At 44.8% G+C, this 24,552-nt stretch overlaps 2 protein-coding genes, 1 long non-coding RNA gene and 1 other non-coding gene across 8 annotated transcripts; 2 read left to right on the top strand and 2 right to left on the bottom strand.

Moving 5' to 3' along the window:
• Window positions 1-1,357: 1,357 nt before the first annotated feature.
• LOC136495428 (uncharacterized) lies at window positions 1,358-4,880 on the top strand. 3 transcript variants are annotated; one of them, XR_010768998.1, is made up of 5 exons: window positions 1,358-1,706; window positions 2,045-2,148; window positions 2,499-2,660; window positions 3,682-3,759; window positions 4,749-4,880. It is a non-coding gene; the product is annotated as an uncharacterized lncRNA (long non-coding RNA). The 3 variants fall into 3 exon arrangements; XR_010768999.1 differs by lacking the exon at window positions 1,358-1,706 and adding an exon at window positions 1,711-1,747; XR_010768997.1 differs by lacking the exon at window positions 2,045-2,148.
• A 1,043-nt stretch (window positions 4,881-5,923) lies between these two features.
• LOC136495427 (putative pentatricopeptide repeat-containing protein At5g37570) lies at window positions 5,924-17,017 on the bottom strand. Of its 3 annotated transcripts, none has more exons than XM_066491368.1 (3): window positions 14,460-17,017; window positions 13,756-13,840; window positions 5,924-8,250 (listed from the first exon to the last, which is right to left on the bottom strand). In XM_066491368.1, exon 1 carries the CDS (start codon window positions 16,902-16,904, stop codon window positions 14,940-14,942), a length of 1,965 nt encoding a protein of 654 aa, XP_066347465.1. In that variant the 5' UTR covers window positions 16,905-17,017; the 3' UTR covers window positions 5,924-8,250; window positions 13,756-13,840; window positions 14,460-14,939. The 3 variants fall into 3 exon arrangements, with proteins under 3 accessions (XP_066347465.1, XP_066347467.1, XP_066347468.1); XM_066491370.1 differs by lacking the exon at window positions 5,924-8,250 and adding an exon at window positions 13,103-13,239; XM_066491371.1 differs by lacking the exon at window positions 5,924-8,250 and adding an exon at window positions 13,112-13,242.
• A 1,710-nt stretch (window positions 17,018-18,727) lies between these two features.
• On the top strand, window positions 18,728-18,864 carry LOC136498748 (small nucleolar RNA Z247). The gene has a single exon (XR_010769751.1). It is a non-coding gene; the product is annotated as a small nucleolar RNA Z247 (small nucleolar RNA).
• Window positions 18,865-22,536: 3,672 nt separating this feature from the next.
• Window positions 22,537-23,664, bottom strand: LOC136497093 (photosystem I subunit O-like). The gene is made up of 4 exons (XM_066492878.1): window positions 23,488-23,664; window positions 23,300-23,384; window positions 22,992-23,171; window positions 22,537-22,829 (listed from the first exon to the last, which is right to left on the bottom strand). Exons 1-4 carry the CDS (start codon window positions 23,552-23,554, stop codon window positions 22,733-22,735), a joined length of 429 nt encoding a protein of 142 aa, XP_066348975.1. The 5' UTR covers window positions 23,555-23,664; the 3' UTR covers window positions 22,537-22,732.
• Between the last annotated feature and the right edge of the window lie 888 nt (window positions 23,665-24,552).

The following is a 24,552-nucleotide window of genomic DNA, read 5'->3' as shown; positions in this document are numbered from 1 at the left end:
CTGATGTTCTTCTTGCTGAAAGCTTTGTTGTTGTTCAGGTTATGTGAGTGGAGCAAAAGCCGCATGTCTGTTGTTGCAGGCGTTTTAAACTAAATGAAAAAAAAAACACTACTAGTACAAGCTGACAGGCAAGTACAGTGATAATATTGAGTGTGTTGGCATTTTAATTAAGAAGAGCCGTATAATCTGGATGTTTAGTGTGTTGCAGCTGATCTGTTAAAATGGATGCAGTCTGCTCAGCATATATATGTAGCTTCTGTCGTATACTATCATCAGCATGTGAGAAACCACGGGAAGATCAGAGAGTGCATGCATGCATACTCTCTGAAGTCTGAACAAACAAACCCTGACTTGCAACCGTTGGATGAGCGTCTAAGATAATTGCATTCTTGTTTTTTGTTTCGAAAGAAATGACTCTCTTCTACTTATCATTGCACGTAATCACCTTCGTATTAGTTAACTAATTATGAAGGTTATTAGGTTGTTCCTCTGATGGTGCCGAATTATGGGAAACGGACCTATAGCATTAGATTGGCAGCAGAAGACACGTACGTACGTCTCTGACAGTCTGAATTAATTAACAACATCAACGTTCTATATACAGCAAATCTTCATAGAACAAGTTCCAATCCAAATGAATAAATGATGGAACGGAGTCAACAACTACGTATAACAAGGAATTCACAAGGATCATGATGCTCCGTCGTCTGCACATGCAAAGTTGACTAGTTCCTTGTCTCTAGCACATCAAGCCGGTATAGGAGTGTCGCCCCTGGGATTCCCACCGATCACCAGCTTCGAGCATGTTGAATTGCTGGAGGGACACTGGCTGGAATTGAGAGCCTGCCTACATGATCGAAATGAACACCACCAAGCGTGCACATAGTTTTCCACTCTTAGTGCTTGATGAATCGACCATGTACAGTACAGTACAGCATTGGGAACTGCATTAGCAGGACCTACACATGGCAATGGCATGGTGAAAATGCACATGAGCCTTTGGTCCGACAAGAGTGCCCTAAACAAATCAGAGAGGTTGCTGGTAGTAGTAGTAGTAGTAGGTAGGCAGCCTCTTTGTGTTTTTTGTGGCATGCCAATGATAGGGAGCATGTAGGCTGTGTTTTCTATCAATGTCGTCGCACCAGCAAAGATTCGCCGGCCGAGGTGACCTGGTCGCTTGCCTAACATAGCTTATCCTCCCCCAGATTCCACAATCGTTTCGTTTCTTTACAATTATGCGATTCCTTTTCAAATTTTGCTGCTTTCCAGACTAGCTTGACTGTGCATCTTAATCTGCCACCTCCGGGTCTGAAATAGTTTTGCAATTCTATTATACAAATTTTATTTTTGAGCAAACAAATTTGATTTTTGATGATCCATGCCGGCGCCGATGGGCCGATGATTCGGTGGGTTGGCACAAAGAAAGGCGCCAGCCGAAAAAGGCTCCTCTGGTCAAGCTACGGGCCGGGCCAATTGTGTTCAGACCGACGAACCTCTGGCCAAGTTGGGCCAGACTCACATTGCTTGGTCTAACACCAAACGAGCCCATGTCCAGCCAGCGGTTGCCCGGTTGTGACCGTTGCTTTCGGAAGGCGACGCGAAGAGCGGCAGGCAGTGCTCGGCTTCGTCGGCGCGTCGCCGTCCGGAGGCCGAAGCTTCTCCTTATCCTCGGCGGAGGGGATTCTGAAATCGAGGTGCGCAAATAGGTGAGCCAGTTTCCACGGTTGCGCTTTTGCAAATGGGAAAGGTGCGCAAATAGGGTATTTTCACCTGCATTTAGTTTTTTTTTAAAACAAAATTATACAACTCTAGTTTGAGTTGTTTGTAGTCTTTTAGGGGGGCATTTTAGCTAAATGTATTTCTTTCGGTTCATACAGCCCTAGTTTTAGGCTACAATTCGTGCTTTAGTTGCAATTTAGGTCTCTCGTGCACGTCTCCAATATCGCTGTTTGACTGTATGTCAGGCCGAGATTGCTTTTCTCCTCCCGTATCTTGTAGTCCCGTTTAGATATTGCCATGTGATGACGTGATGTGATCTCCGCAGGATCATAGCCGGCAACATGCTTCAGCGACCTTTGGGTGATTGCATATACACAGCCAAACCTGTTGGCATTGAGACCCTTGGTGGATGAATGGGGTCTGCATTAGGTGAATGTTCTTGTCTTTCGTCTTCAGATGTTGCGCTTAGGCCCCTTATGTTCCATTGATAGTACAGTTAAAAAAAAAATTGCAGTTCAAAAAAACATATCAGGATAGTTGCAGCCAAGGATTTCTCCTGTTTTCCTTTTCCCTTTTGACTGCAAGCATTCAGGGAAATTGGAACTTAAGGGCTTCAGCCATTTTTTTAGTGCACTTTGCAGCCAAGGATTTCTCTGTTTTCCTTTTCCCTTTTGACTGCAAGCAGTCAGGGAAATTGGACTTGAGGGCTTGAGCCATTTTTTAAGTGCACTGTACTTTTTGTTTATACAACTCAAGGTATGCTCTTTGTGAATTATCAGGTCATTCATGGGCGTTGGTAATATCGTGCCCTTTAGGTGGCGTTAACGCATTGTGTTCGAAAGGGTGCTGTAAACATGTTCAGACTTCAGACTGTAAAATTGTAGAATCTTCAGTGTAATATCATTTTTACCTGGCAAGGTGTGGCTATATATAATCTAAAGGTGTGCGTCTAACTTGTACTTTCCAAATTGTTCTGAGATGATGTTGAATATTGTCCGCACTTCAATTTTGGTAGACTACATATTAATACTCCATGTTTCTATATTAAACAAAAAAAATGCATGTAGTTAGAATTTACTGGAAAAAAATTACTTGTGTTAGTTTCAGTTCTTTTAGAATACATGTTCAAGTGGTGTAACTCCCAGTTCTCTTTCTTATTGAGTTTTATCTGTTATGTTGAATTGTACACAAATTTAGATCTATTATTCATCTACTGCACATGTAGTGTTGTTAGGCATTTGTTATAGCCTCTTGAAGCACTGGGCTGTAACTTCAGATGAAGCTTCTTGATGTTTGAAGAAACATGCAAGGTCACAATGTTATATTTCTTTTTTTATATGTACAATAAATTCAAATGAATTGCTTATTTGATTAACTTCTTAATTTTTATCCTTAATATCTGGAATTAAAATGAGGAGAGGTAGAGGAAGACCGAAATTGACATGGGGGGAGGTAGTAAAAAGAGATTTGAAAGCTTGGGATATACCTAGAGATCTATGTTTGAATATGAGTACTTGGAAAGCAGCTATTGAAGTGCCTGAACCGTGACTTGGGCTCTTGGTGGGTTTCAACTCTAGCCTACCCCAACTTGCTTGGGACTGAAAGACTATGTTGTTGTTGTTGTATCTGGAATTAAAATATTCTGCATTCTTTAGGTGTGTTATAAATTGATAACTTGGTTGATTGTTTGAGAGTTGAGACCATGTGTTCGCTAGTCGTCTATGACAAGGCAAGTACACATAGGACCTTACATTCACCAAACAAAACAGCTGCACGCATGGTAATTGTTAAATTAGCTACTTTTTTGTGTTTTACTGTCATAAATATATTGTAATCCACTTCGGCATGACATTTGATTTTTTTTTTTGTTTCATTCTTATGTTGTTCATGTTTCTTTCTTCCTTTCCCTATTAACAGCTCATTTCTTTTCTGTTGTCTTGTCACGGAACCACCATATTACAGCCTGAAATATTGTTGTTTTCGTCAATGAATGAAATGAAAGGGACAAGCTTGCTATTTCCAGTCAACATGAATTAATGGGTACATCCTATATAGGCACATGTTCTTTGATTTTTTTATCTTTCTCCTTTTGATGTTATTCAAATCCACTTGTATTATCTGATAATGATGATCTGGACTTAACCTGAGGCGTCTTTATGAAGTGAACTTAAATATATTGGCTTGACAAAGTTGACCAAAGCAGCATTGCGTAAGGTTGTTGCGTAATAATGCTCATATTCAGATGGATGCACTATGGAAACAGAGTGACGCATGCTGAAATTAATCAGTATTTATTGCATGGCGTCACACCAACTTTTTTTTCAACCTTTTTTAAGCATATCTCTTTCCAATTTGAAATTCCATGACCATTTCAATACTTGATGTCTTCATGGGTAGTTGATAGAGTTCATGAAGCACACATCTTTTTGTTGCAACGTGGACGCAGGAATGCCAATTGATCAGTCCAGCTAACCTGTGATACTACCATCCCATTTCTGGGGTTGATTGTTCTTCCTGTGTTATCCCCTTCTTCCTATGTCGGGCGTGGATACCTTGTCCAACTCAGAATAATGAGGAAATTGAAACCGATACTTGGAAGCTTGGATTTGAAGCTCCTATGTATGATAGAATGAAGTTACTTCTCAATTTCACTCTATCAGGGTGAACTTTTCTTATCTTGAAACGAAAAGATAGGAAGTCTGGTCCTATGTCTAAACAAAACTATTACATTTAGAGCCACAAAGGAAGGAAACAAGGATGAAAGATATAGTCCCCATTCGTCAGTGTATCTGTGATATATCAAAACTGTGATACTAGCGTATGGGTGCTAGCTTCGCAATTTTAGTATGGATATATCACAGTTACACTGAAGAAATGACCGGACAAAATAGAACTACTGGACCTAGGACTTCATATAACTCTTTTTCTTGATGTTGTGCCGCCTAATGGAACCATATTGCTCATCCCCTCCTGCTCCTCCTGCTGCTATTATTACTGTTGTTCTTACTGTTGTTACTGTTGTCCTGCAGGAAGTCAAGGAGCACAGGGCTCTTGCACTGGGGGCACCGAGGGTCATCTTGTGGGAGCATGACGTAGATGAAGCAGCGAGGACAGGCAGCAAGAACCATGGATGTGGCCTCAGGGCTGTTGGACCACTGTAGGCCATGCTCGTTCTCTGACGACAGGCAGGAGCTTGGGGACGACTCCTCATCAGCCATCGCCCTCCTGGAGGAGCCCCCTGTTGCAGGAAGCGAGAGGTTCAGTTTCAGGTCAAGGCCCCTAGAGCTCTTCCTGTTGCTGCGGCTCATCCTTTGGAGGTATGTGCTGTCTGCATCCATCAAATGTTGAATCAGCTGATTGAGATACACTTCAGAATGGATGCTCTACTGTTACGAGGATTAGAGGCCTAGATACAGATAGCAAGGGGACTTACTGTTTTGCAGAGTGACGAGGCGCTGGATGCAAGCAGGTGGAGATGAGAGCGATGTGAAATGCTCTGGACTATGAGCTTTAGAATGCTCAGAGGTGTTTCTTTGGTGTTATTGGAGAAGAGATGGCTGGTATTTATAGGGGGAGAAGGATGGGAGGTCAATTGGTTTTCTTTAATGTGACAGTAAGAGCTACGCTCCCACTTAATTATTACTCTCTACTATCTCATAGTAGTAGCAACAGTACAACTGTACGCATTTTATTGCCTATCATATTCATGGTTGGGGAGTGGCAAAGGAAGGATTGAATATGTGTTGGGTGGAAGAGAAGTGCTAGGTGAGAGGTTTTGTGGTGGCCTGTTGGGTCATATGAAAATCTGAATGAGGAAAACAGGACCTGGGACACAAATCTTCAGTTGAGTTTTTGCTTCGCTTTGCGTTGCTTTTTACACAACATTTAACCAGTCCTGGGAAACTTTTACCTCGTGCTTAACAAGTAAATTGGTATTTCTTTTATTGTTAATCAGTATTTTTAGCCACCTAGCATTGCACTTGCTCCACAGCATTTTCTAGATTTAGGCTTCTTTTTTATTGCATTTGGGTAAGAGGTTAAACTCGCTATCTATATTTAAAACATTTTCCAAATTTTTGAAAATGACTGATCCCACAGATTTTAGGAATAAATACCTTATGGCCACTGGAAAGTTAGTTGGGCCAATCAGATAATTATGACAATTATTATTTGTTGTGTAGTTGAGTGTTGAAACCACCAATTTTGTTTCCTTTTGATTATCTATAAAGCTTGTACAGTTGAAATTTGACTGGCTTCCAATTGATTATATTTATAAAGCTTGTACAGTTGAAACTTGACTGGCTTCCAATTGATTTCACAACTTGATGTGGCCATGAATGGAATTTATTGGGCACAGAATTTCAAATGCACAGTATTGCTAAAAGAGCACTAAATGGGCTTGAATGTTGAGCCATTTTTCTTGTTTATTTGAATAAATGAGGCTCTTGAATATAGATGGAGTATGCTGCTAGCTTATGAAATTAGGTATTTAGGTCTTTGAATGACGCAAGGCAAGGGCTGTGCACCCATACATTGCCTGGTGCGCATCTTGATACAATGGCTAAGAGATAAGCAAACTCATTAATGTCACTTTGTTTGATGCACATAAGAGCAGCCTCCTCTAATGTCATCTCCCTCCCACCCTATGAATTGCAGCTCTGGGATTTTGCTTGTTTCCAGCTTGCAGTGTTTAAATGCTGACAGCGTATATATTAAATTCAATGGTTGACTTGTTAGTATTCTGGAGATATTGCATCCCGGGTTTGCGACTTAAATCGCCATTCGATTAAGAAAAGGGTGAAAAATTGTTCCTCAAGTCATAGTAGCAACCCACTAATGTAATTCCCCAAGATTGCTTCCATATCCCACCTTGGTTAATGATGATGACACACAACTCACTTAAAGGTGTTTTGGTTTGTGTGTTGCATTGGGTCTGGTCAATGGTACTGCCCTGCTAATCTACATGGTTAAGAGAGAGCCATCTGTGCATTTCTTTTTTCTTGTGCCTTTGCTGGAACTAATCCCGGCATTAATGCCACTTTTGGGGCAAATAGAAGCAGTAATTAATGGTTTTGGGATCCAGAGCCAAATTGTATTCGCCTTGGGTTCAAAGATTAAAATTCGCTTTACCCAATCGCCTATATTATTTTGCCATCATTCACCATGATTCGATGCTGACGTGTTTAAGGCCAGTCTCAACGGGGAGTTTCGTTACGTTGTTTGCAAGACTGCCATGTCATTTGAAATGAAATGAAACTTGGATGAAACACCTACTCTCAATGGAGAGTTTAATTCAATGGTTTCATAGGCATTTAATTCCAAGACTCGTAGAGAGTTGGTAATCGTGCCAAGAGAGTTTCATTTAGATGAAACCCATTTCTTAGCCTAACATTGCAGAAGAAGGCTCGGAGTTGAATGCAACTTAAGCCCAACTACGGAGACATGGGGGGCGGTTGACCTGAATGTGGGCTCATAACTGTGGCACTAGGTTAGTATTGGTACAGGATATAGTTTAAAAATGATTTTGCATGTATAAGTTGTGATTAGTCGGTGTTTTGGGACCGATCCCATGTGCCCTTCTTTAAATTCGTGGCGTGATCTAAGGTGTTAACTAAAGCTTAACGAAAATTAGCCCCATGCTTTAGTCATGCCGTGTGCGTTGTTCGTCTGTTGCAACTGGTAATACTATTCTTTTTCCATGGAGAAGTTCGCGGAGCAACTTATGGAAATGTATATGGACAACTAAGTTTTTCTTTTGAATTCCTTTTTGCGTGTAGTAATTTATCTTGAGTATTGATTCTCTGGTGTGGGCCGGTTGTGGCGCTAAAATGATATATAAATGACGCCCATATGGTGGTAACGGTTGATGGCTTACACTTCCGTGATTTGAGTGCAATTTAAACCCTATTCTTAAGACTTACCCTTCCGTGATTTGAGTGCAATTTTAAACTCCATTCTTAAGTCATAGGTGGCTAGGATATGTAGGATAGTCGATCGAGCTGAGGACTGCTCTCGTAGTGCTGTAAACATTTCTGTTCTCCATAAAACACACCAGTTGGCAAAACACGTTTTAGCTCATGCAGTTGTGGGAAATATTTCCATGGTTAACTTATTTCTACACATTTATATTTATAATTCCTTATAAACACCGCATCTATGCCATCTAGCAATCCTCTTGGTCTAAAATTTACTTTGCCAGCAGCAGCCTGGTGCCCAATAACTCCAAACATAAGATGAAATAATTACTGCATTTTTCAAGGATATCTGTGATGTTTCATCCTCAATTGTTCTAGAGACAATGAGGCGATATGGATCATCGCAGCTAATCGCATAGTAACACCGATAACATTAAGCAACAACTTATCAGTAAAACATTTGCCCAAAGATCTCAACAATTTGAAGTAATGTGTGTCGTGGATGCCCCAAGATCTCAAGAACTTGAAGTTATGTGTGTCGTAGTCAGTATTTGTAAATGCGACACTGATTTGTAAATCTGAGATCTCATATTATACTGTCTGCAATGCCCTCATCCTGAAAAGAGAAAAAAAAAGAATTATATAACCAATTATTGTACTAGGAACCTCTAAACTCATATAATCACAATTCAATTCCCAATTTACCTGATGCTAATTTAATTGCCAATTTACCTGATGCTGACATTTTTGTCAATAAAAGAAAAGATACATAGAAAAAACAGAGTGCAATCTTCTTATTGGCGGTTGGCATTAGTTTCCATGACTTCCCCCTATTGTTGGGTTGGAAGAATAGACAAATACATCATCCCACCCACGAAGTGAACATCTCACCAATATCTTAACCTCGTGACACCGTGGGGTTTAAGTGCCACAGTGCTCTGTAACTCGCGGTTCAAAAGCTAGTTAAGGCTAAATATCATATTCTAATCACAAAGGAAAAGATCCTGCGCATTAATGTTGCAGGGGTGAGTCAAACGCCTAATCTTCTCACACACGCACGAGCGCGTCCAACTAACGATGCATTAAAGCATCCGAAGCATCCTTCAAAAACTAAAAGAATAAAATGAAGCATTAAGCTTAAGAACTTGTTTAACCTATTAGTTTGAAGATAGTGGACTCAGAGTGCAGGCATCACATTAATCTTCCTTTTAATGCTAGTACAAACCCAGGAGTAGACTACTGCAAGAAACTGTTGTTGTTAGAGGGAACACAGCATTAACCCCGGTTGCTTGAAGATACTGCCATAAACATCATAGCCCAACTTAAATAAACAACACAAAAAGTTTTGCAGCCTGTTCGCTTGGTCGTGTTTGGCTTATAAGCCATGGCTTATCAGCCAACGAACAGTATTTTTCTCTCACACCAAATCAGCCAACAGTACTTTCAGTCATGACTTATCAGCCAAAAAAGCCCAAACGAACAGGGCGTTGAATCTCCATAATACCACCACAAGTGTCATTAGTTGAAACTATAGTCCTAATGTCAACCCATATGACCACTCTAGATCTTATTCAATATTTTTTATGGTTCATGTACTGTTCTATCTTACATTTGTCCTATATGCTCTAAATAGTTTAGCTATGCTTCTATATTTGTTTGCAAATTTTTGTAGCAGATACTCTCAAGCACTGCTGTAACGTGACATAATATTATCGAAACGACAGGACAGTTGATGAATAGTTTCAAGCCACCTGCCAAAAAATGTATATCATACGGTTTAGTCATTCATACAAGTGAATTTGTATGAGGCTCATCATTATAATAATCCAACCTACATTAGACCCCTTCTTCATCAGATTTCCCTAAATATTTCAGAAGCCTCATATGCACGTATATTTTTCAGTCAAATAATCACACCTCAATCACCTAACAAAGATCAAGCAGGACAAATTTTAGCACCCCGTCCTCATCACGCCGAGTACTGAGGAGTGAGGACTCCTTCAAAGAGGAATATTACAGGATTTAGTACGTGCATCATAATGGTAGACATGTGCCACGAGCACAAGACATGCACATACACTCGTGTGCATGCCCACAAGAAGGCATAGTGCTCACAGGCACACATCCCACTAAGAATCTAACACGGATCAACCAGATAAGCAGAGAGTTTAAATATTTTTTTTAGATGCTGCCAATTTTTTTTTAGTGTTGCAGAGCTACTAATATGAATATCAGTCAGTGTTTGAAGCCAAGTGCAGCAAGATCATTGACCTGGGAGAGCAGTATTGGTGCAGCACCATCGACATGAAGATAAGTTTGTCTGCCATAAACGGGCCGTAACAGATCCACACCAAAAAAAAGGGTCGTGCACCACCTATGGAAGAGGCTCCAACAGGCTAGGTAGGTAGCCACTTGGTGAGGTTTATATACCTAGGATAGCACATGTAAGCACTAACCTACAAGAACAGCTGCACAGATATTTGGTATCTACGAATGTACTAATCTCTCTTTTATAATCCGAAAAGGCTGAACATCGTGGGTATGATCCCACCACATCTCATTCATGTATATGTTCAAGTTCAACTCCAGCTCAAAATTGTACTTTTGCCATAATAATGAAAAAAAATGCCATAAAGCAAAGCAAATATAATAAAGCAATTCATGGTCTGCCTAATTACTAAACATATGCTGCCCGTTTTCTAGTTAGATCTCCATACCATTTTACAAGTAAACATGTCTCACAAGGAAATCTATTACTCTAATACCATGGCCTTATAAAGTCTGAAAACTACTATGAGCTCTGGCATTTCTCATGCATATAATACTAGACTTCAAAATCACATATAGTTATCTTGTATGCTGGTATGCAGCCGAAAAGGCCAGCACTGTGAAAGGTGGTCCACTTAATCCATATAGAAACCAGTCTAATCACTTTCTTTAAGACTAGGACGAGACCATAATTTAACAGAGGTGACATGTTGCCGAATTTTTTATTTTTTAGCCCTTTTTTTGATTTTTTTTTTACAAATATGCCCCTGGAGGTAAGATTTCAAAATCTGGACTCTTAGCTCAGTACCATCGTTGCTGGCGCCGAGCTTACACGTGCTGGCGCCGAGCTCTTGGGCTTGAAGCAGACGTGGCGGTGATTTGGCAGGCACCTCGGCGCCAGTAACCCTGGCGCCGAGCTCGGCGCCGTAGATCTTGGCGCCAGGGTTACTGGCGCCAAGCCTGTCTTACGTATGGGCCCCAATCCTTTCTCTCTTCCTCTCCATCTCTCTCGCACCTCCCTCGCCTCGCCCGAGCAGCGCACTGCAGCCGCCGCCCGCTCCCGCCCTCGCCCGCGCTGCCACCGCGCCGGTCCCCGCGCCGCGCCCTCGCCTTGCCAGACGTGCCCGCCGTGCCGTGACCGTGCCGTGGCCGCACCGCGCCCGCGCCGTGCCGCCCGTGCCCGCCGTGCCGCCCGCCACCGCCGGCCTCAAATCAAAGTTTTCAAGGTCCAATATGCCGATTCGTGAGGTAGGGCGAAGTGGGGAGAGAAAAAACCCGAGAGGGGGGAGAAAGAAGAGGAAGAAGGCTCGGGCAGGAAGGTTGGGGCCGGGGTTAAAACACCACCTCGGCGCCAAGATCTACGGCGCCAAGTTCGGCGCCAGGATCTACGGAGCCAAGCTTGGCGCCAGGATATATGACGCCGAGCTGTCTGCCAAGTCACCGCCACGTCTGCGTCGAGCCCAAGACCTCGGCGCCAGCAACGATGGCGCCGAGCAGTGTAAGCTTGGCGCCAGCGACTATGGCGCTGAGCTAAGGGTCCAGATTTTGAAATCTTACCTCCAGGGGCATATTTGTGAATTTTTTTCAAAAAAAGGGCTAAAAAATAAAAAATTCGGTTACATGTTGCCTACTCACTTACTCTAGCACCGATTCTGCAACCAGCCATAACCAGAGGTATCCCAAATGGAAGCATCTGAAAGTATCTTTCCTCAAACCAGAACATAAATAACAAGTGAGCATTAATGGCAGCTGCTTGACATGTTAGTGTAATGACTAAAACATAGCCTAATGGACTTTCAAGTTATGAGAACACAGCTAAGGGTGTGTTTGGCATGGCTCCGCATCCGCGGGCTCCTCCGCCGGAGCAGGAGCTGCAAATCGTGGCTCCGTCTCCGTACACAAAAAGGGCTCCAGCTCCTCCAAATGCGCAGAAGCGGTTTTCCTCATGTCGCTGTTTGGTGCAGCTCCTCCTGCTCGAGTGCTGGAGCTGCCGGCAGAGCTGGAGCGCCACCAAACAGGCTCTAAATTCACAAGAGCTGCAGATGAGTCGAACGGAGTGAGCCTCCCTAGGCTCACATGAACCACTGGTTGGCCTTTGAGCTTAGGGCTGGGAACAAGCTTGGCTCGGCCAAAGCTCATGGAGGCTCAAGCTTGTTTGAAGGAAGCTCGAGAACTGAATTTCAATATAAATTCTTCTATGAAAGCTCGCCAAAGCTCAAGCTCAGCTCATGAAAACTGAGCAACTATATTTTAACATAGTGCGTTGTATGCAAGCTTGGACAAAGATTTAGCAGAATGATCTCATTCTCAGCTCAAAATTTTGGGATGGATACATCATGTCTTTGAGGAAACTAAGGACTGAGTCAAGCCTTAACCACACTAATCGAGTTCAATATAATGAGGCCCATGAGCTGGGCGTGAGCTCGGCTTATGAAGAGTTTGAACTGAGCTCATTGAGATGTTTTGACAGAACTGTATATGAACTAAACAGGCACTACACTTCTATGAGTATGGCATAGATTAAATCAACAAGTCATATTTTCAAGCCCTTCTCCAGAACTGAAAGCCTGAAACTACCACACCATCGGTCTCAGCCCTGACAGATAACAATACAAGGTGTGCCTTCAGATTTTTCAAACGTGACAGTAATCAGAAAGGATTGTGTATTATTGCTAACCTGAATATTGGCTCTCACTATGATTACAGGAACTAACAGTTTTCAATTTTTCACCCATGAACTTGACAATGGCCCAGCACTTCTCCAATTTCTACTGCCAAACCATGTTCCTCTAAAGCACACGGCGTGCAGCTTTTTCCGGCCATGGCTCAGCTTCTTCGCTGCACCTCCCTCCACTCCCACTCAACCTCCGCCCACCACTCCTTCCGTGTCCCTCAGCTCTCCTGAGAATAGATCCCCTCCACGGTGGTGGCAGGAGCTGAGCAGCCTCTAGACTGCTGCAGGCCCCATCGGCCCCAAGCTCTGCCTCCATGGCCGGGGGCGAAGAAGGGGAGGCAGCGGTCACGGAAGCGTGGTCGGGCGTGCAGGAGAGGGCATGAGGTAGGCATTGATTTGGCCTGGCAGCGGTGCGCAGGGAGATTGGGTCAGAGAGGATCGGTGGCAGAACGGTAAGAAAAGAGAAACCAGGCTTGGATGCTGCCCCTGCTGCTCTGGCAAGTCGGTGGAGAGGATGGCACCTTCACTCCTCTGGTACAGGCTATGACATGTGGGTCCCAAAGGAGGGCACCCATGAAAAAGCCATAGAAAAGCCAGGTCGCCAAACACATAGGTTTCATCTCCACTTCTCCACAAGCTGCTTCTCTAGGCAGCTGGCAAAAGCTGCTTAAGAAAAAAGCTTAGGCCATATCAATATCTCAGTCGTGCAGTTATCACACTGGCACAAACATGTTAGACAGCACATCACATTTTAGATGTGAGTATGCTTGCACATTCACACCTGATGGAAATGTATATAACTTTATACTTTAGGCACAAACATTCTGAGTCATAGGAAGATATTATGTTAAAATTCAACAGTGTAACATTATGGTTCAAATTTGGTCTTCCTATTTACTCTATATATGGCCAGTTATTTGGAGTTTGGACCTCTTGAAAATGAATGCAACCTACTATTTTTTTTTCAAATGATGTGTCAACTACTAGGTACAACTTAAACATATATTTGCAGTAGCAAACAGCAGACCATGGGAGCACTAAGAATATTGGACAAAAGAGCAGATAGACTGCGTTTCCTGTTCTTGACAAGTTAATCATAAGGAAAGTGTGTGCTCCACAGTATTATCAATAGGCAATGCAACTTTTCTTTTGATTCTTAAGGGTCAAGATTAGAAGTACCTTAATAGCAAATGTCAAAACTTTGCGTCTTAATCAGGGCCATATTTCAATATTTGTACAGCAGCAACCTGATCTTTCACAGTACCTGAAATGAATTACAGATACAACCATCAAAAGAATATTCCAGGCACTGGAAGTTCAAGGCCCAAATGAAACCATGGTATCGACACGCGCCTATATCCCTAGACAAAAAGAGCACAAGTTTTTCTTTAACTTGAGAGGTGGTGTTTGACAGCTGATATAAGTTTTTACAAAAGGTCAAGTAGAGCTAAATTAACTTGATAGAATTTAACAAAGTGTGGTCCAAAGTCAAATTTTGATATTTTAACAAGATGAAAGGGTGCTCTCAAAACAATTTAGACATTCAGCTAATGCAAGACCATAGGACATTTAGGATGCAAGCACCTATTATAAAATAATTCAAGTTGCAAGAAAAAATTTGTATTTCAAAAGAGCCTCAGCTAACTAACAGACTATGCTAATCCAAACTTCTTATATAAGTAATCCAAGGACAGCAACCATTTCCTTGTATCAACAATAGCAGTTTATTTGCTGGAAGTCAGAGTTCACCAGTAATAATCACGAAAAAACACTAGGATTAAGATGCAATAAATTTTTTTTTGAGGGAAATTAAAATGCAAGAATTTGACGCAGTCTGAACAGCAAAAAGCTAAAGGAAAGACTAAGTGGGAAGAAGCACTCACAAGAAATCATTTCATCAGCAATGGCAACAGTGAATGATCTCACCAAAAATCAAAGCATCCTCCCAGCTCCGAGTCTGACAATGTGAACACTAAACTAATAGAAGTGTCTCAACTCAGTCCAGATGTCCCCCACCTATGAGGTTGGGTTTCGTATGTGCGTCAGTGTGCGTGTGTTTGGTATGGCTGTGTTGGTGTGGTGGTCTTTTGGGTTTTGTACATTGGTGTTCTTCTCAATCCAATGGTACACAGCTCCCCTGCGTATTTGAGAAAAAAGTTTCCAATGTATAAACTCAGCCTGTTGACCAGCAAGTCCATATGATATGATGAACTTCCACCGTATGCATTGAGCATGATATCTCATTTTCTGTTTATTTCATAACCGTCATGAGGTCTCTTTTCTTCATTCACAGCCTCGTCAAGTTTTCAGTGGGGGCCAGTAACATGATACAAGATAAATACACCATTCTGGTCGACACTGCTTCACGGCAGAACTAGGGTACGGCCTGCTATTTTGGTTATTCTCTTTCCAGTCATCTCAGTTCTAACTTCAGAAGCATCTCCCCACCTATCAATGTTAGCATACATATTTGACAGGGAGACATAATTTCCAGCATTGTCTGGTTCAATTTCAAAAAGTTTCTTTGCTGCAATTTTTCCAAGCTCAATATTACAGTGAAGCTTGCATCCACCCAACAGTGCACCCCATGCTCCAGGATGAGGTTTCCCGGGCATCGACATGATAAGCTGATATGCATCTTCTAGCATACCATAACGTCCAAGAAGACTGACAAGGCAACCATAGTGCTCACCAGATGGCACGATCAAGTACACAGTCTTCATCATATCAAAGAACTTCTTCGCTTCTTCTACTAGGCCAGCATGACTGCAAGCTGTTAAAACAACTGTAAACACAGCATTATCGGGGGAGTGGCCCTCCAAAAGCATCTGAGAGAAAAGTTCAACAGCCTTATTAGCTGAACCATGGAGGCAGTGACCTTGCATCAGTGAACAATATGAAAACACATCTCGAACTGGCATAGACTCAAACAAAACAGTAGCCCTCTCCAAGTTCCCACACTTTGCATTCATGTTCACAAGACCAGCCAACACATGAGCATTGTTCATATCTATAGAGTACTTTGTGATGTAATCTTCAATCCACCTTGCCAACCTGATGTTACCTAGTTGGGAGCATGCAGACATCAGGCCAACAACAACAAGTTCGTCTGGGTGTATGCCTTGCCCTTGGAACTCATCAAAAGTTCTCAAAGCCTCCCCAGGGTAACCATTCTGTGCATAACCTGATATCATCGCTGACCATGAGAACAGATCACGGTCCTCTAATTTATCAAACAACAACCTCGCAACTTCCATGTCCCCTGCCTTTGCATACCCGCCAATCAAAGATGTACATGCTGTGGCAGTTCTCTCAGGCATTTCATCAAACAGCCTCCTTGCGCCCTCCAAGTCCCCACACTTAACGTAACCATCAACCATCACATTCCAGTGCACGGCGTTCCGGTGAGGCATTCTATCAAACAGCTCTCTGGCTGTCATGATGTCACCATTGTTGACATAGGCAACGATAATGGTGGTCCAGGAAACCTCACTGGGGATGTCGATTTGATCAAATAGCGCCCGGGCCGCGCCAGCCACGCCGCACCTGCCGTAGAGCTGGATGAGCGCAGTGCGGATGAAGAGGTCGGCGTGCACGCCGAGGCGGATAGCGGCGGCATGCAGGGCTCGTCCAGCGGGGAGGCAGGATACGCGGGCGCACGCGCGGAGGAGGCAGGGGAACGAGAAGGAGTCCGGGAGCGCGGCATGTCGAAGGAGGTTGAACTCCGTGAGCGCGGCGTGGAGCGGGGCGTGGCGGGCGAGCGACGCGAGCACGGCGTTGCGGAGGCGGAGCGGGGCGGTGTGGGAGTCGGGAAGCGCGGCGATGAACGAGGCGGCGACGGAGGGGCACTCGAGGGCATCGCAGGCGGCGGCGAAGCGGGCGAGGAGGGCGTGGTGGTTGTGGAGGCCGAGGCGGATGATGCGGGCGTGGAGCTGGGCGAGGCAGCGCGCGGTGCGGCAGCGGCCGAGGAGAGTGGCGACCGCGGGGGACGGCCGGCTGGCGGCGGCCGCAGCGGAGTGGGATGGGGACGCGAGGGCATTGCAGGTGGCGGCGAAGCGGGGTAGGAGGGACTGGTGGTTGTGGAGGCCGAGGCTGACGGTGCGGGCGATGCAGCGGGCAGTGCGGCAGCGGCCGAAGAGGGTGGCGACCGGAGGGGATGGCCGGGCGACGGCGGATGTCATGCGGCTGCGGCGGCGAGTCGGGAGGCGGGTTGTGGCTTTTGCGTTTGTCTTGCCTCTCGGCCTCTTGAAATGGATGCCTAGTTTTGGACTTCGGGGCACTTTGGGCCGACTCGTGCCTGACAAATCCCAATCACACAACAATTTCATTTCCTTCCACTAAAAAAAACAATTTCATTTCCTTCAACAGAAACGAAGGTCAAGAATACACGAAAGAAATTTACGGTTTTTTTTATCCATGGAACAAAACATTCCCTCGCTTTCTTACGTGAAGTTGTTTATTTATTACCACCTTCTGTGTCAAATTTTTGTCCGTTTTAACTTTTATATGTACATAACCTTGATGCACCTAGATATACGATATGTCTATATACATAATAAAAAGTTATGTATAGAGTGTAATCGGCTTATTGTCCAATCGGACTGTACGGAGGTTTTCGGCAAATTCAACAGCTACATTGTATGTTGAATGTAACATCACATGGAGCGGACACATCAATTGAGCATTTGCAGTAGGGATGCAAATTAGGTGGCACATGAATTGAATTGACAGGGAGAGCTATGCACTAAGTAAAATTGTACTTGGAAAACGTTGTAACTATCCTCAATGAATAAAGTCCGCCATACTGATTCATAAGAAAGTTGTTTAATTACCAATTTATATCTCAAATTATAGGTCGTTTTGACTTTTTAATGTATATATCTTTTGCTATGTACCTAGACATACAATATGTCTACATACAGAACAAAGTTGTGTATCTAAAAAGCCAAAACGACCTGTAAATCAGAACAGTGGGAGTATTACTCTGTCAGTCTACAAAAGAGTGCAATTTATATCACAGAAAAATCCGACTTACTATAAGTCGGGTTTTTCTGTTTTTAATTAAGTTTATAGAAATTAATATCAACATTCCTATCATTTTTTTTGTGTTTGATTAAGTTTATAGAAAAATCAAATGCTTGGTTAGAAATTATGGACAATCCATAAGTAGATGCTATCGGATGATGTGGCCTCTCTATTAATATGTCACCGTAAGCTATGGTCTTCGGGTTTGTACACGCTTTTTAGAGCTCTTTTTGATCATTTTCTTGTCACGTTTGTGTTGCAGAAATGAAAGGGTTCTTCGTTGCTTACTCCTGTTACTCACATCTGTCGAAAATATGTGCCACGTTTAATTTCCCACGAATCTTTTATGCACATCTTTGGCAACTAAAGCCTAGAGTTATTAGAGGATATCTCGGTTTCCTATTATGTATATTGGTAGTATAGAAAGTTGAGAGAATTGTGGAGAGAATTATGGAGTATTTGTTGTAACAATAGATTCATTGTGAGCCACACAGGGGGTTGTTCCCTGTTTCTATAAACACGTAACCGAGAGGCCAGGCAGGGGTCATCTCGTTCACCCAATCTCTTATATGGTATCGAGCTTTTTTCTCCCCGACGGGATAAACTTCGATCCTCCATGGCACAAAGCTCTGCCGCCGCCGCCACTGGGCTCAATGCCTTTGCCTTCGGCTTCCTTCCTCCTGTCTCTGAAAAATTGACCTGGGGAAACTACAACATGTGGTATGCCCAGGTGTCGTCCACCCTCAAAGGCGCAAAATTTGCCGGCTACATCCAGCAGGGTGCTGCGCCGCCGGAAACCTTCCTCGAAGGAGAAGCCGATCCAACCACCGGCAAGAAGGGGCCTCCTGTGCCCAACCCCGCGCATGAGACGTGGGTCACCCAAGATCAACAGGTGTTGAGTTACCTGTTCTCATCACTTTACAAGGAAGTGTTTGCGCAAGTGTCATCAGCGACGACTGCGGCTGAGCTCTGGGCGGCGATCCAAGGCCTTCATGCCTCCCAGTCGCGTGCCCGCATCATCTCCACCCGCATGGCGCTCGCTACGGCGTCCCGGGGGACGTCCTCTATCGCTGACTACTTTGTCAAGATGAAAGGCCTCGCCGACGACATGGCTTCGGCAAGCAAGAAACTTGAAGACGAAGATCTCGTCACCTATATCCTCACCGGCTTGGGTGAGGAGTATGAGTCGGTTGTCACGGCAATCGCAGCAAGAGTGGAACCTATCACTGTTCCTGAACTCTATGCCCAACTCATAAGTCATGAACAACGCAAGGGGCTCCATGCTGATGCATCTCATCTGTCCGCCAATGTCGCTGCCAAGGGCGGTCGCAACAGTGGCCCCTACTTCTCCAACAACTCCCGCAATCGCGGCACTAGCCGTGGGGGTTTCGGTCGAGGTGGCAATAATCGTGGCCGAGGAGGAAACACCGGAGGTGGAGGCACCAACAGCGGCCATGGTCGCAACTTCCAACCCGGTGTGTTTTGCCAGATCTGTGGCAAGGAGGGCCACCCCGCTCATCGGTGTTTCAAGAGGTACGACAGCAACTTCAACGGTCCACCGCAAAAGAGCGCGTCTTCGGCCTCCACATCCAACTCGTACGGTGTGGATACCAATTGGTATATGGACTTAGGCGCCACTGATCACATCACTGGCGAATTGGAGCGCCTGACCATGCGGAACAAGTACCATGGTGATCAACAAGTGCATGCGGCTGATGGGGCAGGTATGGAGATTGCTAATATTGGTCATAGCACCTTTTCTTCCCCATTACGCAATTTCCATCTTAAAAATATTCTACATGTGCCGCAAGCTACAAAAAACCTCGGTTCTGTTAATCGCCTAGCCAACGATAACAAAGTTTTCCTTGAATTTCACCCCAATCATTTTCTTATCAAGGAACAGGCAACGAAGAGAATCCTTCACAGCGGCACATGTGAAGGAGGACTCTATCCCTTGCATGCGTCTTCCTCAGCATCGAATAAACAAGCTTTGGGTGTCACCAAGCCTTCCTCGTCAGTCTGGCATCACCGTCTAGGGCATGCATCGTCTCGTGTCGTTCAACAGGTCCTTAGTCGCAATAGTTTACCTGTTTTGCATGATTCCAATAAACATAGAGTCTGTGACGCTTGTCAACAAGGCAAGAGCCACCAGTTGCCATATCCTACATCAACCAGTGTGTCTGATAGTCCTATGGACCTTATTTTCTCCGATGTATGGGGCCCTGCTCCCTCGTCTGTTGGTCGTTACAAATATTATGTCAGCTTCATTGATGATTGTAGCAAATTCACTTGGGTTTATATGCTGCGTCACAAATATGAGGTTTTCAATATTTTTCATGAGTTTCACACCCTTGTTGAACGACAGTTTGGGCGGAAAATTAAGGCAGTCCAAACCGACTGGGGGGTGAGTATCAAGCGCTTAATTCTTTTTTAAGCGTATTGGGATTGTTCATCATGTTTCCTGTCCTCATGCTCACCAGCAGAATGGGTCGGCGGAACGCAAACATCGCCACATTGTTGAGATGGGACTCACTCTCCTAGCTCATGCCTCTATGCCTCTTAAATTCTGGGACGAGGCTTTTGCCACTGCCACTTTTCTTATTAATCGCTTGCCATCTAAAGTCATCGCCCACACCTCACCGTTTGAGCGTCTCCATGGTCAAAAACCCGATTATAATTTTCTTCGTGTCTTTGGTTGCGCTGTATGGCCTAATCTTCGGCCCTACAATTCATGGAAGTTAGAATTTCGCTCTAAACAGTGCGTATTCATTGGCTATAGCCCTCTACACAAAGGCTACAAGTGCCTTGATCCAAAAGCTGGCCGAGTCTACATCTCACGTGATGTTATCTTTGACGAGGATGTGTTCCCCTTTGCTGCCCTTCATCCCAATGCAGGTGCTTTACCTACTCGGCCAACAACACGCCTCTCCCGCGGTATATTCAAACCCAAACAATACTCTGATGGTACTATACGCTATGGTATGCACACTACAGTATCTACAGGTGAACCAGCCAATCTTGATCAAGCCCTTGCAAGCAAGGAGTGGTCAGCAGCTATGGATCATGAGTATCAAGCGTTACTACGGAACAAGACGTGGCATCTTGTTCCAAGACCAAAGGGCAAGAACATTGTTGGTTGTAAATGGGTCTATAAGATCAAGCGCAAAGCTGATGGGTCTATTGACAGGTACAAGGCTCGTCTTGTCGCCAAAGGTTTTAAACAGCAGTATGGTGTTGATTATGCAGAAACGTTTAGTCCTGTGGTCAAAGCAGCTACTATCAGACTTGTTCTCTCTATTGCTGTGTCCAAGGGATGGACACTTCGTCAACTAGATGTTCAAAATGCTTTTCTTCATGGGGTTCTAGAAGAGGATGTGTACATGAACCAGCCTCCAGGGTATGCAGACGCCTGTCATCCCACTTATGTTTGTAAACTTGATAAAGCTCTCTATGGTTTGAAACAGGCTCCACGGGCGTGGTATGCAAGACTCTGCAAGAGACTAGAAGTGCTCGGTTTTGTTGCCTCCAAAGCTGATACATCTCTTTTTTATTTCATCCGAGGGGGTTATGTTATGTTTGTTCTTGTCTATGTTGATGACATTATAGTGGCTAGTTCATCTCAGCAAGCTACAGATGCACTCCTCAGAGATTTGCAGCAAGTTTTTTGCTCTCAAGGATCTTGGTCCCCTTCATTTCTTCTTGGGCATTGAAGTTACAAGGTCTACTAATGGACTTCTATTGTCACAGTCGCGGTACGCTGCTGATATCCTGACACATACAGGGATGGACAAGGCAAAATCTGTTGATACACCTCTGTCTACCACTGACAAGTTGAGGTTAACTGATGGTGTTTTGTTGGGACCTGAGGATTCTACTCGCTACCGGAGTGTTGTTGGTGCACTCCAATACTTGACTTTGACACGACCCGATATTGCCTTTGCAGTGAACAAGGTTTGTCAATACCTTCATGCTCCTACGACCACCCATTGGAGTGCTGTTAAGAGGATATTACGGTATGTTAAAGGCACTATTGCTCTTGGGCACAAAATCAAGCGTTCTTCCTCTATGTTAGTAAGTGCATTCTCGGATGCTGACTGGGCCGGTTGTGCTGATGATCGCCGCTCTACTGGTGGTTTTGCTGTATTCTTGGGGAATAACTTGATCTCCTGGTCTGCTCGGAAGCAACCCACTGTATCTCGTTCCAGCACTGAAGTTGAATATAAAGCTCTTGCCAATGCTGCCGCCGAAATGATCTGGGTTCAAAAGATCTTGACTGAATTACAAGTTCCTCATCCACCTGCAGCTCGTCTATGGTGTGACAACTTAGGTGCCAAGTATCTCTCGGCAAATCCTGTGTTCCATGCTCGGACGAAACATATTGAAATAGATTTTCACTTTGTCCGAGAGAGAGTCGCTCACAAACTTCTTGATATCCGGTTTATCAACTCAAGTGATCAACTTGCTGATGGATTCACAAAAGCCATACCTGCTGTCAAGCTACGAGTCTTTCGGTCCAATCTTAACCTTGTTAGTGGCTAAGATTGAGGGGGAATATTAGAGGATATCTCGGTTTCCTATTATATGTATATTGGTAGTATAGAAAGTTGAGAGAATTGTGGAGTATTTGTTGTAACAATAGATTCATTGTGAGCCACACAGGAGGTTGTTCCCTGTTTCTATAAACACGTAACCTGAGAGGCCAGGCAGGGGTCATCTCGTTCACCCAATCTCTTATAAGAGTGTGTTTCTAAAAACCCTTCAAATTCATGATTTTTTGCAAGTATCTTTCAGTACAAATTGCACATATAGTATGTTACATGTTTCCAAATTAAACTAAATAATTTTAACTTTATATTGATGCTTGTAGTTTTAATGTTTGACCAAATCTTGCCATAAACAAACACGTTTTTGTGCCCAGAGCGAGGGAGTATCATATCTGAGAAGGCTAGCTAGATTCGTCAGATTAAACCAGAGCGCGCGGGGGCAGCATAGATTTACATTGAGCTCAAAAGTAGCATATCACACATTGAACCAAATCAGAAGCCTATTTATACAGCAAAGCAGGTTCGATTGCGGCACGCACGCACGCACGCGACGCAGCATCAGAGAGATGGATCGGAGCTTGACCGCTTCACTTCTCGAAGTAGTCCTCGGTCCTGCCCTTGAATCCGATCTGGCCGAAGGTGAGCACGATGAAGAGACCCAGGTGCCACGTCACTAGCCACAGCCTGCAGCGCACAAGTTCGTGTTCGTCTGTGAGTTCGTCGTAGTCGCATCGATCAATTCCAAGTGCTGCCGCCGCTAGCTACCAGTACACAACAAGCTAGCGTGCATAAAGACGGAATAACAGCAGCAAAGGCTGTGCCGGTTCGATCGGGAGGTCGTCTCACCAGAACTGGGAGGTGGCGGGCGGCGGCGTGGGGAAGTGGGCCAGCTCCTCGCCGATGCTGGAGAAGAAGAGCCCCGTGAGGCTGTTGCCGTTGATGGCCGGGACGCTGGACGGGCCGATCCAGCCGATGAGCCCATAGCCGATGATGCTCAGGTCCCTCCGCAGCCAGTCCCGGGGAAACCTGCAGGCGAGCATGTACAGGCCGACCGGATCGATCGGAGGAACCAATGAAACCGCCGCGATCAGCAACTAATATACACTAATGTATTTCACAGAGAGAGACAGCTCGTAATAAGTTGAGTTACTCACGTCATGCAGGTGATCCTGCCGTTCCTCTCCAGGTTCCTCGTCATCAGCGGGTTCCTCCCCGACACCCGGCTGCCCCTCGTGAAGCCTGCAACGCAAGGACGACGACCAGGTGAGCATTTCGTCAGTGGTGCAGCTGCAAGAAGGTGCATTCTGCAGACGATGGGATGGGAACAAGGAACGTTACGTACTGGTGGAGAAAGCCGGCCGGGTGGCCAGGGAGGCGCCGGCGAGGCCGGAGACGGTGGAGGCGGCCATGTCTGTCGGTCGGTTGAGTCTGTCAGCTGCGGCAATGAATTTGTGGCTGCGCTGCACGGCGGGCGCCCCTGGTTTTGTGGTGCGAGCGAGAGGGCGGGATGAGACGCCGCGGATTGTGTTGTGGGGGCGCGCCTGGTGTGGATCACTTGCAGCGGATGAAATAGATTCGTCGCCGGCCAAGCCGCCTATGGGAGCGCTACACTTGGATATGTCTGGATAAGATACTATTCTGCTACTAGTCGGGCCGTGTAGAGGACGCACTCACGGTCGGTCCGGCAGATGCGACGAGGGCCGGAGGATATCTGAGAAGTCACTAGTTGGGGCTGTTGCACTGAAGGAAGTGCTCGCTCAAAGCAATAAGACCCCATGCTCCTGATTGTCTGGATCAGAGATGCAACTTTTTCTGTGTGATTCTGTGCTAGGGCAACATGTGTGCACCGATATTATTGGCTTTGCTTCATAGTCATGTCATCTGCCGTACCAAATGGATTATCCAGTCCTCGGACTCTTCATTGGCTCAATGGCTAAAGGTCCTCTAGGCTTTAAAAAAAACCTGGTTAGATGGTTCGGGCGGCACCCCTCAAGTCTTGAGTTTGATTTCTCATGTGACGAATTTCAGACTTGAGGGTAAAAAAATCATCTCGTTTGTCCCACACCAAAGTACAGGTCTGTGGCCGTCCCGTTTCATAGGGATGCAGGTGCCACTGTATATGGGTGGGGCCAGGGTTTGGGGTTTTTCTTAAGTACAGGCCTGTGGCCGTCCCATCTTCTTAATAAAACACCGTGGGAACGTCTCTCCCCCGTGGCTCTGAGGTTTTTTTTCATTGGCTCAAAGAATTTCCATTATTGTTGGACAACGACAGAATAATATATGCATCAAGCTCTGGAAATAATGACGTGGTTAACAACTACTCCCTTCGACCTAAAATGTCACTTATTCCGGAACGGGAGGAGTACACGCCACATGCGGGGATGCAACTGTAGGCATCTCCCACTGA

Source organism: Miscanthus floridulus, chromosome 12 (genome assembly GCF_019320115.1).
Source record: "Miscanthus floridulus cultivar M001 chromosome 12, ASM1932011v1, whole genome shotgun sequence".
In the NCBI taxonomy this organism is placed as follows: Eukaryota; Viridiplantae; Streptophyta; class Magnoliopsida; order Poales; family Poaceae; genus Miscanthus; species Miscanthus floridulus.
The sequence above is the reverse complement of the archived record's forward strand: the minus strand, read 5'-3'. Positions and strand labels throughout refer to the sequence as shown.